This window comes from Clarias gariepinus, chromosome 11 (genome assembly GCF_024256425.1).
Source record: "Clarias gariepinus isolate MV-2021 ecotype Netherlands chromosome 11, CGAR_prim_01v2, whole genome shotgun sequence".
Lineage (NCBI taxonomy): Eukaryota > Metazoa > Chordata > Actinopteri > Siluriformes > Clariidae > Clarias > Clarias gariepinus.
In genome coordinates, this window is record NC_071110.1 from 28,981,234 (window position 1) to 28,997,796 (window position 16,563).

Sequence of the window (16,563 nt, forward strand, 5' to 3'; positions counted from 1 at the left end):
ATGGTGAACGATGCCAATTATCCTGGATTAGTCTGGACGCCGGCATCATCGATCATATTTTTTATACGGTCAAAAGTATTTGTACACCTGACCAAGTGAACTTAAACCTGAACGTTCTGAACATTTCACTGCATATTTAATTTCCGATTTGCTGATCCACTAGATTCTGTTGGTGTTTGTGCTCATGCGAATCTCACGAGCATCCGTGAGATCGAGATGCTGAAGAGGTTCCAGTTCATTCTAAAGGTGTTCAGTGTTTCCCCACAGGTCTGAAATATACTTGCAGTCGTAAGTAAATTTCCACTGCAAGTTATTTTAAGACACGGAGGTCAGCCTTTCTGGGACAGCGCTAGCAGGAACAGTATTGTGACGAGTGCGTTTGCAAAACCCATTAAGCACCATGATAAAACTGTCTCTCATGAAGACCTTCCCAGGAAAGCAAGACCAAAACTGACCTCTGCTGCAGAGGAGACGTTCATTTAGAGTCACCAGCCTCAGAAATCACCAATTAAAAAACTGAACCTCAGATTAGAGCCGCTTTACAGAACATAAGTAGGAGACACATCTCAATATCAACTGTCCAAAAAAGATTGTGTATTTTTCGACAAACGCCTTCAGTATTTTTTTAGTAAGAAATAAAAATCAGGAACGACCTGATTTAGAAAGTAATCCCAAACTTTTAAGCAGTAGTGGTTGATCGCATTTAGGGCTCAGGCTTGTGCAGTGTAGAACACTATTTTTTTTCAGCACAATATGATGAACTTAATTTAATTTAATTTTAACCAACATGACAGTAATAGCACAGATTCATATGATCGCATGTTTTTATGGTTGCTTTAATGGGTTGGGGGTTGGGCCGAGGCACCCTCTGCTGCTATGGAACAATTAGAACGGCTTCGCTATCCATCAGGTCCCTTTTGGATTATTTCAATCTATCCATCACTTCATTTGGAAATCAAAGCAAAACCTTCTGTATTTACTACAGTACTGGTAAAAAAAAAAAAAAAAAAAAAAAAAAAAAAAAAACTTATGTAACAACCTCAGCAACAACCTCGCTTCCCCTCTCGTCTCTCGTTCCAAATTCCCACTCAGCATTCACTAACAGCAGTATACTAATCACTGGCCTGATCCTCTGTAATCCTCTGCACCCGTTTCTCACTGCCTGAAGATAGATGTTTTCTTTTTTTTTTTAATATTTAAATAATTCATAGGTCACTGTGTAGCTTAAATAAAAAAAATAAAAATAATAATCCTCTGAAACGGCTCAGGAACGGGGACCAGACTGGAAATAAGATGAAACAAAAAAAAAAAAAAGGCCAAAAATTAACGGCTTGCTCTTTGAAAGCAACGTGAAAAAATGCAGTAGGGCTCAAGACTTTTGCACAGTACTCGACAAAGATATTTGACTACTAAGCGCTTCTTTTTTTTTAACGCCATGCTAGCTTCTACAGTTATATTCATGGCGAGAGTCAGTTTTTGTTATACGATATTAAAACTAGATAAGGTTTAAAATAGTTTTTTTTCTAAAATATTTAAAATTATATTTGGATTTTTTTTTTAAAAACCTTCAAAAAGTTATATAACAGTACAAAAGGTTCCTTACAGGAGTAGAAGAATTACAGTCAAATAAAATATGTTTGAAGTACTGAAGGGTTTTACCTGATGATGAACAGTATGTAGATTTTTCTCTTGAAAAACTTTTGAGTGTCCTATTCTGCATCTTGTATAAATGACTTGATCTCAACTATTACTAAAATAAAATTTATATTTTGGTCAGATATCAGGATTTATTTAATGTTTTTTATTTAGACATTGATGTTTTGACTTCTAACCCACATAAAGTAAGTGATGGTCAGGCGTCTACAATCTTGTGATCATACAGGGGGAAATGACTATTGCACAAGTTTAGGAGTTTCAAACAAACAAACAAAAAAAAGTGCTTTAACGCCGGACAAAAGCGAACAAAAACCAAAAAAAAAAAAAAAAAAAAAAGCTAATTGTGAAGTAAAAATGCTTCAAATTAAAAATCTAATTGTTTAGTGAGTTGTTGATATTTGTGGTTTCTATTTGGACTTGGACAAGGTTTATCTTTTTTCCATCTGAACAACGAATTGAAGAGCTCGTTTTAGTTCAAATGAACAACAAACGACCGAAGAAAACATGTTTCATTCTATCAGCTCACTTTAATCCTTGCGAGTTTTTAAATCATATTTAATCAATCTCCTATTTTTGTTTGGTCAAGTTTTAGTCGACTAAAAGTCTGAGAATTACAGTCTAGTTTTAGTCTAAGGAACCACTAAGGATTAAAGTCTAGTTCTAGTCTGAGGAACCTTTAGAGATATACGTCTAATTCTAATCAAAGGAATAAAATGTCTGTTTTTAGTTTGAGGATCTTTAAGGATTAAAGTCTAGTTTTTAGTCATTTTATCAATACCATTATCATTAATTAACCTTACAGTCAGTCTAGTCAAAACTGTTTCTTTTTGTTAGTTTTTCACTAAAGAATTTTTTTAACATTTAAAATGTATCTTTTTAGCTAATTTTTTCAGCCAATGATATTTATTTTTAGCCATCACGAACAACAAAAACTGCTGCTTGCGCCATAATAATTAAACACTGTATCGCAGCGTATTGTGATAAAAATAAAGACAGATGTTTTATTAGTTTTCATTTCTTCAAATCACATTAGGGCTGAAATGATTCCTTGAGTAATTAGATTACAAAAAATGATGGAGGCAAAATCTTCTGCCTTGAAGCTTCTTTTAAATAATTTTAAAAGCTTGCGTTATGTTTTTGCGCAATTATTTGTTTGGCGTGACACAGCGCGCTTCCGGATGCAAGCCACCAGTAAACACCAATGAAGAAGAAGCGCAGTTCACTGTGTATTGATTTGAGGGAGCGTTCTGTTGCGGTATGCAACATGGAAAGAAGCGATAAAATTAGATAAAAATTTATTTTAATGTGTCCCTTAGTTTTTTTTTTTTTGTCATTTTGAAATACTTTTTTTTTTTTTTTTTTCACCTCAAAGGCTTTAAAATAAGAATGTATGGCACTGTAATGCACTTAAATAATCTCAGTAAACATTAAGGTATTCTTTAAATTGTGATGACAATGTTTATTTTTAATAAAACGTTGTATGCATTTAAAAAAAAAAAAGTAGATTTTTCTATAAAGAAAACCAATGAACTTGTTTCTCATACATTTTACACTGCTGTTTAATTAAGAAAAAGTACATTTTATCCGATTACTCAAATGATCGATAAAATTTGGTAGAATACTCCATCACTAAAATATTCGATTCACATTCACAAATATTCTAAATCACATTTTACTCTCGTCTTTTTTTTTTTATCAACAATATTGCCTACTGATTTAGTCACTGTGGCAGTGCACTGATATCCGTGATGTCTCGTCATCGTCTCGTGTTAGTCACAGGAAAAAAATTTGACGACAAATATTTTTAGGCATTATTTTTGTTTTGACGAAATCAACACTATGCCTGACTGACTTACGGATATAAAAGCTCCGACATAAAAGGACGTATCGAGTGATTGTGTAATAAAGCACAAAATGAGCCTGAGTACCTGAAACATTTTAGTCAAGTTCCTGCTTGTTTAGTGAATATCGACTTGTGCAGACTAACTGCCGAGTGATGACGTAATTATTTTCCCCTTCTCGAGATTCCAGGCCGCGTGACCTTTTAAAGAAGAGCCTCCTCCAGCCTCCTGCTCCAGATCTCGTAATGACCGCAGAGTCTAAGCGCTCGTTAAACAGCGAGCGACATAAAGGAAAATACACCTGGGGATGTCGGGAGAACGCTTAGGAGGAGCACGCGAGGGGTTAATTTGATAGGGGATGTGTTACACTTCTGCAGGTCTAAGTTATTAGATTAGCTCCAGTTCCTCTGTCTGTGTGTGTGTATACATGCTATATTAGGCAGGCTAGCTTAGCTGTAGTCCCTATTCTCTCAGTAATCTGACTTATTAGCTTCACCAATTTGGGACAAGGACGACAAGGTGACACTGCGGGGGAACTCAGAATTAATGTGTGCATGAGTGTGTCTTAGAGATGCGTTTATACCGATATAGGGACTAGGTATCATTCAGATCCCAAGCTCATTTACTTACTCCAGTAAAAAAATAAAAAATAAAATGAATAAACAAAAAGCTCTTATAGCGATACCTGATACCGTACAATGTAAGGCTTTGTTTATGTTGTTGTTGAAGAAACCCGACATTTTTTTTTTTTTTTTTTTTTTTTAAGTACGCTGAACTAAAATAAACTTTCCATCATCATAAAGAATGTCTAGGGGTGTGTGTGTGTGTGTGTGTGTGTGTGTGTGTGTGTGTGTGTGTGTTTGTTTGCATGTGTGGTGTTCATGGCTCCAGTACATCAATGTTTGCTTAAATACTAAATCGGTTACTAATTTGTATTCCTATCCACAGATCGGTCTGGTGGAGGGGGGGGACCCTGGTATTGATTGTATGTAAAGCTAAATTCTGCCTCATTTCCTTCATAGATAAAATAGCTACAGGCTTTTCTAGGTGTGTGCGCGTGTGTGTGTGTGCGCAAGCAGAAGCATGAATGATGCCTCTTGTGTCTCTTGTGTGTCTGTAGACTTAATACTGTGTAAGCCAATTTTTGGCATCACTACAAAACTAAACTTTCCACCACAAAGATGTGTGTGTGTGCGTTTGTGTCTAAGTGTGAGAGAGAGACAGGGAGAAAGAAAATGTGACCCAAATTGCCTGCCCTAGATTGTTGCTAGAAACAAAAAAAGAGCAGAACTACTGTAAGATATTGTAATGCCTCACGAGCGCGCACGCGCACACACACACACTTACACTTGTGCTTTCCCTTGTGATCGTCAATACTAGTGTTTCTACTCCAGGAGGTTCAGGTTCACAAGCAGGAAGCAGACGGCCTGCACGCGTGTAAGACTAGATCAGGTCCTCAATAATTCATCTTTGCCAAACTGCTGTTTGGTTCCTCTGACAATTGAGACACAGTCCACCACTTTATCATTTTTATCTGCCCCACAATAAGAAGCGAAGCGGGGTAGTATGAAGGGTATGTAGGGGTTTTAAGGGCGTCTATTAAACACGGTCACACTAATACCCCTTTACCACTGCTCTGGTTCTGGTTGCCGGTGCCCAATTTTTAGAACCAGTGCCGTGCTTTTCCACAAAAAAAAAAAAATTGGCGCTGGTGCCCTAAAATAAGAACCAAACCGGCCCCTAAACTCTGCTGGTCTAGTCGCGAGTACCAATCACATCACGAGCGGTGGGCGGAGTTATAGGGAGTTTAAAAAAAAATGACGGAGACCCAAAGTCCATTAATGTGGAGCGCGGACAAAACAAAAGCTCTTTTGGACACCCGTTGAGATTCAGCAGAAATTGGAAAGTGCTTTAAGAAAAAAAAGTGTAGGAGGAAATAAGAGAAGAACTGTTAATCGCAGGCTTCAAACGAACAACCGACCAAATAGTGAATAAGCTAGTTGTCTATGCCAATCTCTTTCAGCGGTTATAAGCTGCCTTTGGATACTAAAATACATTTTCATAGTTTGGAGAATGAACAGTAAACTGACTTTAGAAACTTCCATGTTCGTTTCTGTTTAGTGGGCGTGGCCTGTGATGTATTATCATGCAACTGGAATTGGAAGTACAGTGAAACCTTGGATTGCGAGTAACGTGGTTCGCGAGTGTTCCGCAAAACGAGCAAAGATTTTTAATAAATTTTGACTTGGAAAACAAATAACTCTTGGTTTACGAGTCCCGAGTATCATGTATTACGCATGCGCTTCTTGTTTTGATGCCGAGCGTCACATGATCACAACTAAGCCAATGGTTTTTCTCTCTTGCGCTGCGGAATTGTGGGTAATCGTCTCCCCTGCTGGGTCTTCGTGCGCGTCTCACTGGTATAATCAACATCCATGCAGGCGTGTACTGTTTAAAATGTTTTGTCACAGTTTTGTAGTATTTAGTGTTTGTATGTGTGTGTGTACAGCGCGTGTATGTTTTTTTTTTAACACGTTTGCGCGCGCATGTAAAGAAAAAGAAAGTCTCATTAGAGAGATTAAAGATCCATTTTTCTCCCTCTCTCTGTCAGCCCGCACTTTCGTCTGGTAACCCGCGGGTCGGGTTGGGGCGGGTAAAGAAATTGTCACTTTATTTGTGGGGCGGGTCATTAAAAACAAAATAAAATAAAAAAATCCATGTATGTTGCGTGCAATTCCCTATAGCCTATATTAAATATTTGGGAATATTTATTTTCATATTTTATTAAGTCCTTTGATAAGGTTATGTCACGTGACAAGTCATGAAAGTGCCAAGCAACTACCGCTTATTCTTAAAGGTATAGTGCAGGTTAATTTGTTTGAATGTAACTTTTTTTTGGGGGGGTGCTGTGGAACAAATAATTTGAGTTTTCATCATTTCTTATTGGAGAAATTGCTTTGGTTTTCCGAGTGTTTCCGCTTTAAAACCTCATACAAAATCATACACCTTTGGAAAATCTTTATGGACAGGTCCTAAGTGAGTATTAGTGTGCGAGTTTTCACTTTACGCGTGATTGATTTATACCGTGCCCAGGAACAATTGCTCCCGTCCCTCACCTCCCCCTGCTGGCTAGCGATCACATCACGTTTCCTCTCTGTTTTCGGATATAATTGCGTATTTACACTCTCAAATACAGCAATACAGTTCTCCCTCTTTACACCCCCCCCCCACCACCACAACTTTGGAAGCATTGCATTTGCTTGTTTTCATAATTGAATTTCCAATAAAAAGTTAACCAAAAAAAAAAACGACTAGTAAAGGTATAAGAAGTCAAGTTTTCTATGACATTGACAAAACATGACCGTTCTATTTGTTTTTTTGTTTTGTTTTTTTAAAAACACTAGTGTTAATCTGTTAATTAACAGGGGAAAAAAAAAAGCAACACTTGTTTACACATACACAGGTTGGTGATGAAACTTACTGTAGAGCCCTAAATCACGCTCACTCACTTCCTTTCTCTCTCTCACACACGCCACTCATTACAAAGTGAGATTTAACTTCCTGTCCTGCTGTTTCCACTTCCTGTTACACAAGTTGACCACATGGTGCTGATGCAGTGGAATGCAGCTCCCGCTTCCTGCAGGAGGATTTACAAAAGCGCGCACACACAGCTCAAAATTGAAACCCGTCTACATGATTTCCCATAATCCCCAACACCAGGGTCAAATCTCCCACCAACCCATCAAATGAGGATCTAAATCACTCCACACAATACGCCATAATTCTGATAGCTCATGGATATTTTGCTACCTTAACATTTTTTGTAATACGAACTGAATTGTTAATTGTAAGGTTTTTTTGTTGGTAAAAAAATTGGAAAAATACAATATTTTTTATAAACATGTTTACAGTTTCACTTTTTTTTTTTTTTCACATTATTAAGCATAACTCAACTTTTTTAAAGCACTAATGTGGGAGTTGCAGGATGTTTGTGAGCATCTACAGTATATTTCGTGATACTGTTTTATTTTAAAAGTTTTTGTAAGGTAGAAACGCCTAGCTGTGCTAGCTCTTAGCAAATTTACCCATGTTCTCCTGCTTGGTCATCCTTCTCGCTCAGGTTTGCGTGAGCCAACCTGGACATATGGGTTAAGGTAAAAATAGCGCAGACGATCGACTGATGAAAAGCGGCCTCCGGAATGCAGGAGCGTCCTGATTAATGTCTCTGGCTGGAATTGCTTCTCTATTGGCACAGATATCTCGCTCAGCAGACGAGAGAGAGGGAGGGAAGTCTGCCGTTGCTTTCTCGCTCATTCTCAGGGCCTATATTGATTTATCTGGTGGTTCAATCAAAACTTTTTACTCCTGACCAACTCGCTGACGTGTTTGATGACTGTTTTTATGCTGTAATAAACATGCTTAATCATCCAGGTTTATCAGTCGTCCTGAGGGTGTGTGAGAATGTTGGACTGGAAAGGAGTGGACTCATGCTTCATTGGAACATGCGGATTGCAACATTCCAGCATGTCCTGTTCTCTCACACTTTTTTTTTTTATTGTCTGGGCAAGAGTTCATACAAAACGTTCTCTACAGTTAAGCCAGCTTTATGCTGCATGATAGTTCCAACAACCAGAGATAGTGAAATAAAAACCACCAGGAAGATGTCGACAACCACATAGCAACACCTGAGCAACCGGTTGGGATGGCGTAGATAAGAAACCACCTACAAAGAACCCAGGAACCACCAAAACGAGGCGAGGAAAATTTTATTTATATAGAGCACAACCTTGGTTAATCCAACCCAAGATTTCCAAAAGCTAGATTTAAAAGCATAGAATGATGAGAAAGCTCTGATGCTCAAAGGCAGACCGTTCCACAGCTTTGGGGCAAAGTTCCATCAACTTTAGTTTTCATCGGGACAGATTAAACATAACTTATCACTAGATATTAATGGCACTGACGCTGTGCTTTGTATAGAACAAAAAAATATATATATCTTTAAAAAAAAAAAAAAAACGACTCTAAATTGTATTGGAAGGCCAGTGCACTGAGGCAAGTAAACATGGGATATTTTAAACTAAGACCTAGGATATGATGACATCCAAGTTACCACCCGGGACAACACAGCAATAATACGGCTGCTACAGACCTGCTTAGACCCTAGCAAACAACCAGATTACAAAAGCCAAGAACAAGTCTAGCAACCACCTGAAATGTCAACCATAGAGCAACACCCAACTGACCAAAAAGGATAGCATAGCAATCACCTAGCAATGTCTGGGATAGGATGACAAACCAAGCAACTACAGAGAACTGTGCGATCATCTAGAGCGCAAAAGCAACTAGAGATGTGGGAAATTTTTTCGATTCTTTTGTGTGGCGTTACACACTGACTCCAAAATCGTTTTATGGTGCAACATTATTAAAAATCATATGCATTAAAAGCCTCTGATCGGCATTTTTCTCCAAACTCTGCAAGTAAATTAGTTTCATACACTCATGGCCACGTGCTCGCAGCCGTTTAATACACATGCTCACTGTTCTTTGGCAAGCAATAACGATAGAGAAAAGTGCAAATACAGTACATAAACAATTTTTGTTGGACATATGAACAAACCGGACTTACAAACCGAACCTCTTTCGCATGTTGGAATAATTGTGTATTTACACACAGTTTCCTCATAATCCAACAGGTGACGCTCTCTGGACTATTTACACATTTTGATCACGTGTTCATTTTATTAGAAAGTTAGACTCTTGTATCTGAAGTTTAAAGTTTTTATTGTTTAAATGCTGCGCTTGGCTTTTAAGATAAAGAAAACTGATTATATACGAGACGGGCTACATTAAACTAATTGTGAAACTTTTTAAATAGCTTAAAACTAACAAACTCAGGAGAAAATGTAATACCGATTTGAGATATGCACTGTAACAACCAGCTGGGACTCCATGATTAAGTCACGAACGACTCCACACTCATCTTCTACCAAGACCTTGTTAAAGTCTAGATGCTCTACGATATCGGACATTCCAATCAAACAAATATTACACTTCTACAAAAGGGTTAAAAGGTACAGTAAATAAAAAAAAAAAAAAAAAAAAAAAAAAAAAAAACCAACCACCCAGACTGGGAGGATATTTTCCGGGACGGGCTGGCGTTGAAAAGCTTGCACGGCGTGGGCCAAACTCAGCCAGAATATTTGATTATTCAAACTAATCGGACTACTCAGACACGATAAAAAAAAAATTTAAAAAAGTGGATTCGGGAATAAATCTCATGCTTGTTCTGGTGTTTAGTATGCGTCGACAGAAGCACTTGGTTCAAGATGCATTTACTACAAGCTGATTTATAAAAAGGTGAAATTTAAACGGATAAAATCCGGATAAACAGAGCTCAGGTCTGAAATATTAATGTAATGTGAAAACCAAAGGTTGAACTAAAAAAAAAAAGTAGAAAAAAAATAATAATAATAAAGGCGCTCTCAAATTAGAGCCTTAGGGACCGTTTTTCAAGAACTTTTGAAAAGTTCAAATGTCTGGATCATTTTGATCAGTGAGAACACAGTCATTTGTGAACTCAGAACATCAAACTCAGGAACTCTATACCCAGAGTCCGCTTGAAGAAGTGGTATCGAGAACGATACATTGCACTTGGGCACGGTTGGGAACCAATCATACCTGAGAATGGAAGCAGATGGCTGTTTAGACGCGACGTCATCAGTGGCGTCTGTCTCCCCCAAAATAACCTCATCATCTGACCTAAGCAGCCATATCTGACACACAAGTGCGTTACTCGACATTTAATCCCCCAGTTCACAACCAAGAAGGTGTATACTGCCACCTGCTGTATCGGAGAGCGTAAACACACAAGCCTACCCGGATACAAAGCACAAAAACAATGTTATATTATAGCAATAATAATAAAAGTAAGAAGTAGGAGAGGGAAGTTAGAAACAAATCAATAATAACTAATGTAAATTCGTTGTAAGAAGAGTATCAGGCTCGAGTAATATTTCTAACGCCTGATGTGAGGAAAGAGCACCACATCCCGTGTCCGAACCCAAATCAGCTTTGCCTACATAAGACATTATACGCACAAAGGTAAAAACACCTGAAAGATGACAGCAACCAGCAATCGACACCCTAGCAAAGCAACCACATACAAACTCCCTAGTAGCATACAATATAACAGCAACCAACCACGTAAGAATACTTTAGAAAAATCACCTGATTTCTACGATGAGATCGCACAGCAAAGCAACCACATGCAAAATCTTTAGCAACCAACTATAATATGAAGGCAACCACATTCCAACCCCACCTGGGACAGCATAACAACTACCTAGCAACCACCTGGGATGGCATAGCAAAGCAACTGCCTACAAAAATCCCTTGAAGCCGACTGGATATGAACGCTCCTTACAACAGCACGCAGCATACCTTAGCAACCAGTCACGATATTAAAAACTTCGCAAAGGAACCTGTTAATCTTTTTTTACATTTCAACCGTTTTAAACATTCACATTCTCCGACGACAACAAAACAATTGTGATATCAGGGAAGGTTTTTATGTATTTACACATATTTATTAACATTTGGGTCGGAATTCAGTCTCCTGTGAAGCTTCTCTGTGGCTCTGAAGACAAGATATTTTAAACAAGTCTTGGTCTCTGTGGGCGGGTGTGAAACCGCTGCAGGCTTCACGAGGCCAAAGTCATTTAGACTAGGATTCATCAAATCGCTCAATTATCTTCATGATCTTCTGGGAGAGTCAAAATAGAGCGTGTTTTTTTTTTTTTTTTTTTTTAAATCAGCCATGGGTATTACTCCATGCTTGAGACGTATTCCCCACTCACACGGATAAATACATTATTTCTTGCAAGGTTAAGATTTTCAGAAACTTCTGACTAAGTAATACTGCTTGAGGTCCTCTAAATACACTCGGACGACACCACTTTATAGGTAGTCTCCAACTTACAAACATTCGGGCTACAAATTTCTGCAGATACAAATGGACCATGGTTCTACATCCGGTTCATTCACAAAAGTAGCTCACGTGTATTTAACAAAAAATAAATAAAAATTTGTGCAGTGCAAAAGATACCAATAATTACAATTATATACAATATTTTCAGTGTGTAAGTGAACGTATAAAATGTCTAAAGTCCGGTGTATGTACGAGTGTGGGGGTGCGAAAGAAATGAGTCGGCCTCAACAGTTTCAATAAATCAGTCCAGGAACACAATGATAGAAAATGTCTGTCCTGATGGTAAATAATCTGAATTTCACAAAATCCAACAAAACAGAGTTCAATACAGTGGAAAACAGCTTGGAGACAAATCCGGGAAACCCCCTTACAATTTAAAGGCGCAGAGAACACAGAGATCAAGTACTCCTTAAGCACGGTTAGTTTTTTTTGGGGGGGCACATGACAGTGTGGGGAAAGGGAAAAGATTTAGTAAAGTGGATTAGTATGCTTTACATTTCATATTGTGTTAACTGCATGTAAAATAAGGCCTTTTGTTGGACTTAAGAACAAATCTGACTTACGAATGTTTTCCCGGAATGGAATGTTCCCTGCTGTGTGTGTGTGTGTGTGTGTGTGTGTGTGTATATATATATATATATATATATATATATATATATATATATATATATATATATATATGCATGTATGTATGTATATACAGATATATATACATACATATATACACACACACATATATATACATACACACGCTCATGATTGTTCTACTGTCGCTGTGATTGACAGGGACTGAGAGCAAGCCCCTCCCCTCCAGACAGACAGGGTGAGCAGTTTTGTCTGGAGTTACTAGGGAGCTAAAATACTTCTTTTGGGTAAAATCTCTTCGGTTGCCTTAATAAGCTAAAAGTTAATCGACTGTGAGGGAAGACAACACAAGCTAACAAGCTAATAAATGAATGGAAACGCAAGTTTAGTATTTTGTGAAAGTTAACAATCCAACGATCCAAATCAGACCAAGATTTTTAGTTTACTCACTTCTTACAAACGAAGGTACCAGTAAGAGAGGCCCGGGCTACTCTGAAGAACAGTGTAGGAAGGAATCTGGTAGCCGCTAATTAAACTCATTAGTGCTTAAGGGATGGAAGCTTTACCTCACCAGAAAGCTGACTGGCATCTGAAGACACGACACGCCATGTCTACCAAAACCAGACGACATTCTCAGTGACGAGAACCATTTCCGTCTGTCTGTCTGTTTACTCTCCTCTCGAGCCTTTATTAGACGGTTTGTTCCGCTTTTCCCAGAAAAGCGTGACACCAGATTCTTTTGGCTAATTGAGGAGACTGATTCAATTTGCTGCGATGTTAACTCGATTACGATGAGAAAAGTAGAGATGGAAATGTTTGTACTCAGAATTATAATTCAAAACAAAGAGAGAAAGAAAAAGATAAAAAGAAAGAAAGAAGAAAAAAGCGGGGTGGGATCACATACGGAAGAAAAGGCGCTGGATATCAGATCCTGGAAACACACAGCAAAGCCTTAAACTGGATTTGGAGAAGACGTTTTTGGTTAGGATTGAGTGCATCATATTCACACACGTAGCTGTGACCGTAGCTGTTTTAGTGGTTGCGTAGCCGCAAAGTGCTTTAAGCAAAAAAACTCAATTTAAAGCTTGGCGGAAATCATTTTCACGTTAAACCTGTTTTAGATTCACTTACATGAATCGTTGTGGAGGATGCTGTTGTGAAATTCAAATCAGAACGTTCAGGTGCTTTGTAGCTGCATGTTACGCAGGGGAAATGACAAAAAAAAATGAAAATGGAGCAACACCATCACGTTGTTTGCGGACCAGAGGTAAACCTCTCAGGTGATGTGGTTTGGCAGTCTGGTTCATGGGACAATCTACAGATTGCAACAACGTGTTGTAAAGACAGGAATTACGGCGTGAGACGAAGCCTTACCCTGACACACATTTGGTATTACATAATGACATCGAAATGGAGTTATTTATATAACTATTATACCCTGGTACTGCTAAATACTCAAAGCTGATTGAAGATGTTGATTAAGGCGCTATAGGAAAAAAAATCCCCCACTCTTATTGATCAGTCAGGTTTTTGATGGTTGCTGTACTTCCCAGTGTCTGTGTTTCCTTCTTGCTCTCCGTTTTTAGTTAAGCCGTCATAGTTTGTCCTGCCGGAGTCCGCCCTTGCACTCTGCACTAAACATACATTTACCTTACACACGTAGCTGTGACCGTCCCCAACTGTTATCTCTCTTTCTTGAGCTATGCATGTTGCTCCTGAGCTGCCAGTGATCCAGACACCCTCTATTTTTTTATAGCAGCACGTCATGAAGCACCTGCAATTTTTAGAAGTATTTAATTTTCTATTTATTGAGTGTCTTTTAATTTCTAACTCATGTTGGAACAAAAAATATGTTCAGCATCATGACTTTCCAAATGGAAAAATGAAAACTAGATACAGCAATCTCTGTTTTTATTGGATTTTTAAACGCATGTTAAAACCTTACTAACAGTAATTAATCAACATACAACTGTGATAATTTTATTGCTGTACTGATACGAGAGTTTTATTACTCAGGAAACTGGATAAAAGTTTAAAATTAAGATTCTGTAAGGTAGTTTTATAGGTATTCCTATCTAATATTACATTTTCCCCCAATTTTGTTTCCATTTTAACCCTTATAAATACCAAGTTCAAATACAAGAGTTATAACATTTAACTGAGCAGCACATATCTGTCATCTGTTGTAATTATTATTTCTAAACAAACTTAGCACATAATTCACTCTTACCACACGGGATAAAAATAGTTCAGAGCGCGCCACCTATAGGATTATAACGAAACAGCGACATTTTACTGTCTCAAACGCCTAAAAAGTCTCAAAACTCAACTTGACAGTGAGCACGAGGGGTGAGCAGCTGTGAGCATGTAGGCGCCTGCGGCTTCTAACTGCACATGCTTTTCGGCTAAATAGCTTAAATTGAAGCTTATGTAATGAGTGGGTTTGGGACTCAGAGTTTGGAGAAAAAAAAGCAGATCGCAGGTTTCAAACCTGTACGATTTTTGATAACGTAACACCATTAAATTCATTTCTGGAAATGGAATTGTTTATATAAATGAGGCTAATCATCGGTCAGGGACAATCAACCACTTCGTCGCTATTATACATGTAATAATAGTTTCTTAATTATTGCCATTTATTCGATCAGTGAATCGGCACACAAAAGGATCATGATTCATAACGGAACCATTTTTTCAAATCATATTCTCTAATGTGTGTGTATCTTTAATAAACTAATTCAACTCGAATAGGGCTTTAGGTTACGGTCCAAAACAAATGGTTGCGAACGAGGGGTTGCTATGGAAACGACGTTTCCGCGAGAACAACGTACTGCGCGTGAACTACTTTCCCATTGGGAATTCTGACCAATCAGAAACGCGAATCGCTTGATTTTTACGTAAAAGGCTTAGATTTGGCACGAGACTCAGCTAGGTAAAAAAAACGCGAGCGTGCTTACATATATACCAAACTAAATGTACAAAAATAACATTTATTCGTTTGTTTAGTTTTAAAAGTAAAATTAATAGTCTGCTATCCGCACAGGAATAGCTAACGGCGCGCGCACACACCCTAATGGCACGCGAACGTTGAACTTGTAGACACGGCTAGCGGTTTCCCCACACTACACGGCTATAAAGCCGCATTACTTGTACGAATGTTTCACTATTTCGGCAACATTTCTTTAAATATTAACTTAAAAAAAATAAAAACCTAGACAATCTCCCATACAGAAAATAGAACAAGCACTTAAGGCCTGGAATGAAGTTAAGTTAACGGTAAACTCTTAGCTTGGTTAGCATTTAAACAGGTAGTTAGCTAGCTGGTTAACAAGTTAAAGTCTGCTTGAACAATTCCTCAATTAAAAAAAACTCCTATTTTCCCCTACCATAATCCTAATTAATTATTGAAGAATAACCTTCTTTTCTGTGTGTGAATATGTATGAATTATGACTAGGCTGCACATTAGCTTCTGTTAGCTTCACAAGCTAACCCAGGCTCGCCTCGCCTTATATACATCATAATAACCTTTGTAGTAGTTAATGGCATTTACGTGACACCTAAACACTTTCATGTAAAGAAAAATAGTATAAGATAACAAAATAAAGAGGTCCAACTTCTCCACGGCTGCGCTAGAGAAACACAAACGCCAAGTCGCTCGGGTCAAATCCCAAACGCCTCGCAAATTCCCTACGCACGCGCCCCATATAGGTGGTAAAATAGCGGTTGCTGGGCTGCCGTCGCGCGCGCTGAGTAGGCGACACGGAGTGGATTTGAGACGCAGCCCAAAAATATTTTTGTTAACCGCTTTAGCTACTTACAGGACACCGGAGCAGGAGGTACAGACGAAGGAGCCGGTCGTCATGTCGGCGTAGGTCGGGCCGCGCTGGTCGCAGTCGAAGCACTTGCGGTTCGGCGGCAAACTCGTCATCTCCCTGAGCATCTTCAGGTGTTTCTCCTCCTGTTTGCGCTTCGCACTCGCCGCCATGGCTGGAGACACCGAACTAGTTTTGTATGAAAAAAGAAAACTTTTCTTCCTGTATAAAAATAAAACGTGAAATTCCACCCCAAACGAGGGAGAGATTCAGAGCGAGTTAAAAAAAAGGAGACGAGAGGAGCGGTGAGGAAGACAGAGGCAGGGCACGAGACACACACGAGCAGGAATTCACAGCGCGAGAGAGTAGACAAGACGCCGTGCTCGCGAGAGGGCGCGCTCACTGCGCATGCGCAATGCCAGCACCGCCCAGCCACCCTTAAAAAAAAAGTTGAGTTGACTTCACTGCAGGAGTGACCCAATTCACAGCAAACAGGAGCCCCGGCATTCAGCTGGGCAGGATGCACTCAGGCGTTCTGCTTGAGCTGTAAATAAATCAGTGCATATAAAAAAAAAAAGAATTAATGTTTGGATTGCTCTTGAATATTAGATATAAATAAATAAATAGATATGACTGAGGTGGCACAGTGGCTTAGTGGTTAGCACTGTCGTCTTGCACCTT

General features: G+C 38.6%; 1 protein-coding gene across 2 annotated transcripts in view; it reads right to left on the reverse strand.

Annotated features, from left to right (window-relative positions):
• The window catches only part of agfg1a (ArfGAP with FG repeats 1a), a 39,794-nt gene extending 23,521 nt beyond the window's left edge, over positions 1-16,273 (reverse strand). For both annotated transcript variants that reach the window (XM_053507607.1, XM_053507606.1), the window contains exon 1: positions 15,889-16,273. In XM_053507607.1, the coding sequence (XP_053363582.1) occupies positions 15,889-16,055 (167 nt within the window). In that variant the 5' untranslated portion in view covers positions 16,056-16,273. The remainder of the gene's footprint in view (positions 1-15,888) is intronic.
• Between the last annotated feature and the right edge of the window lie 290 nt (positions 16,274-16,563).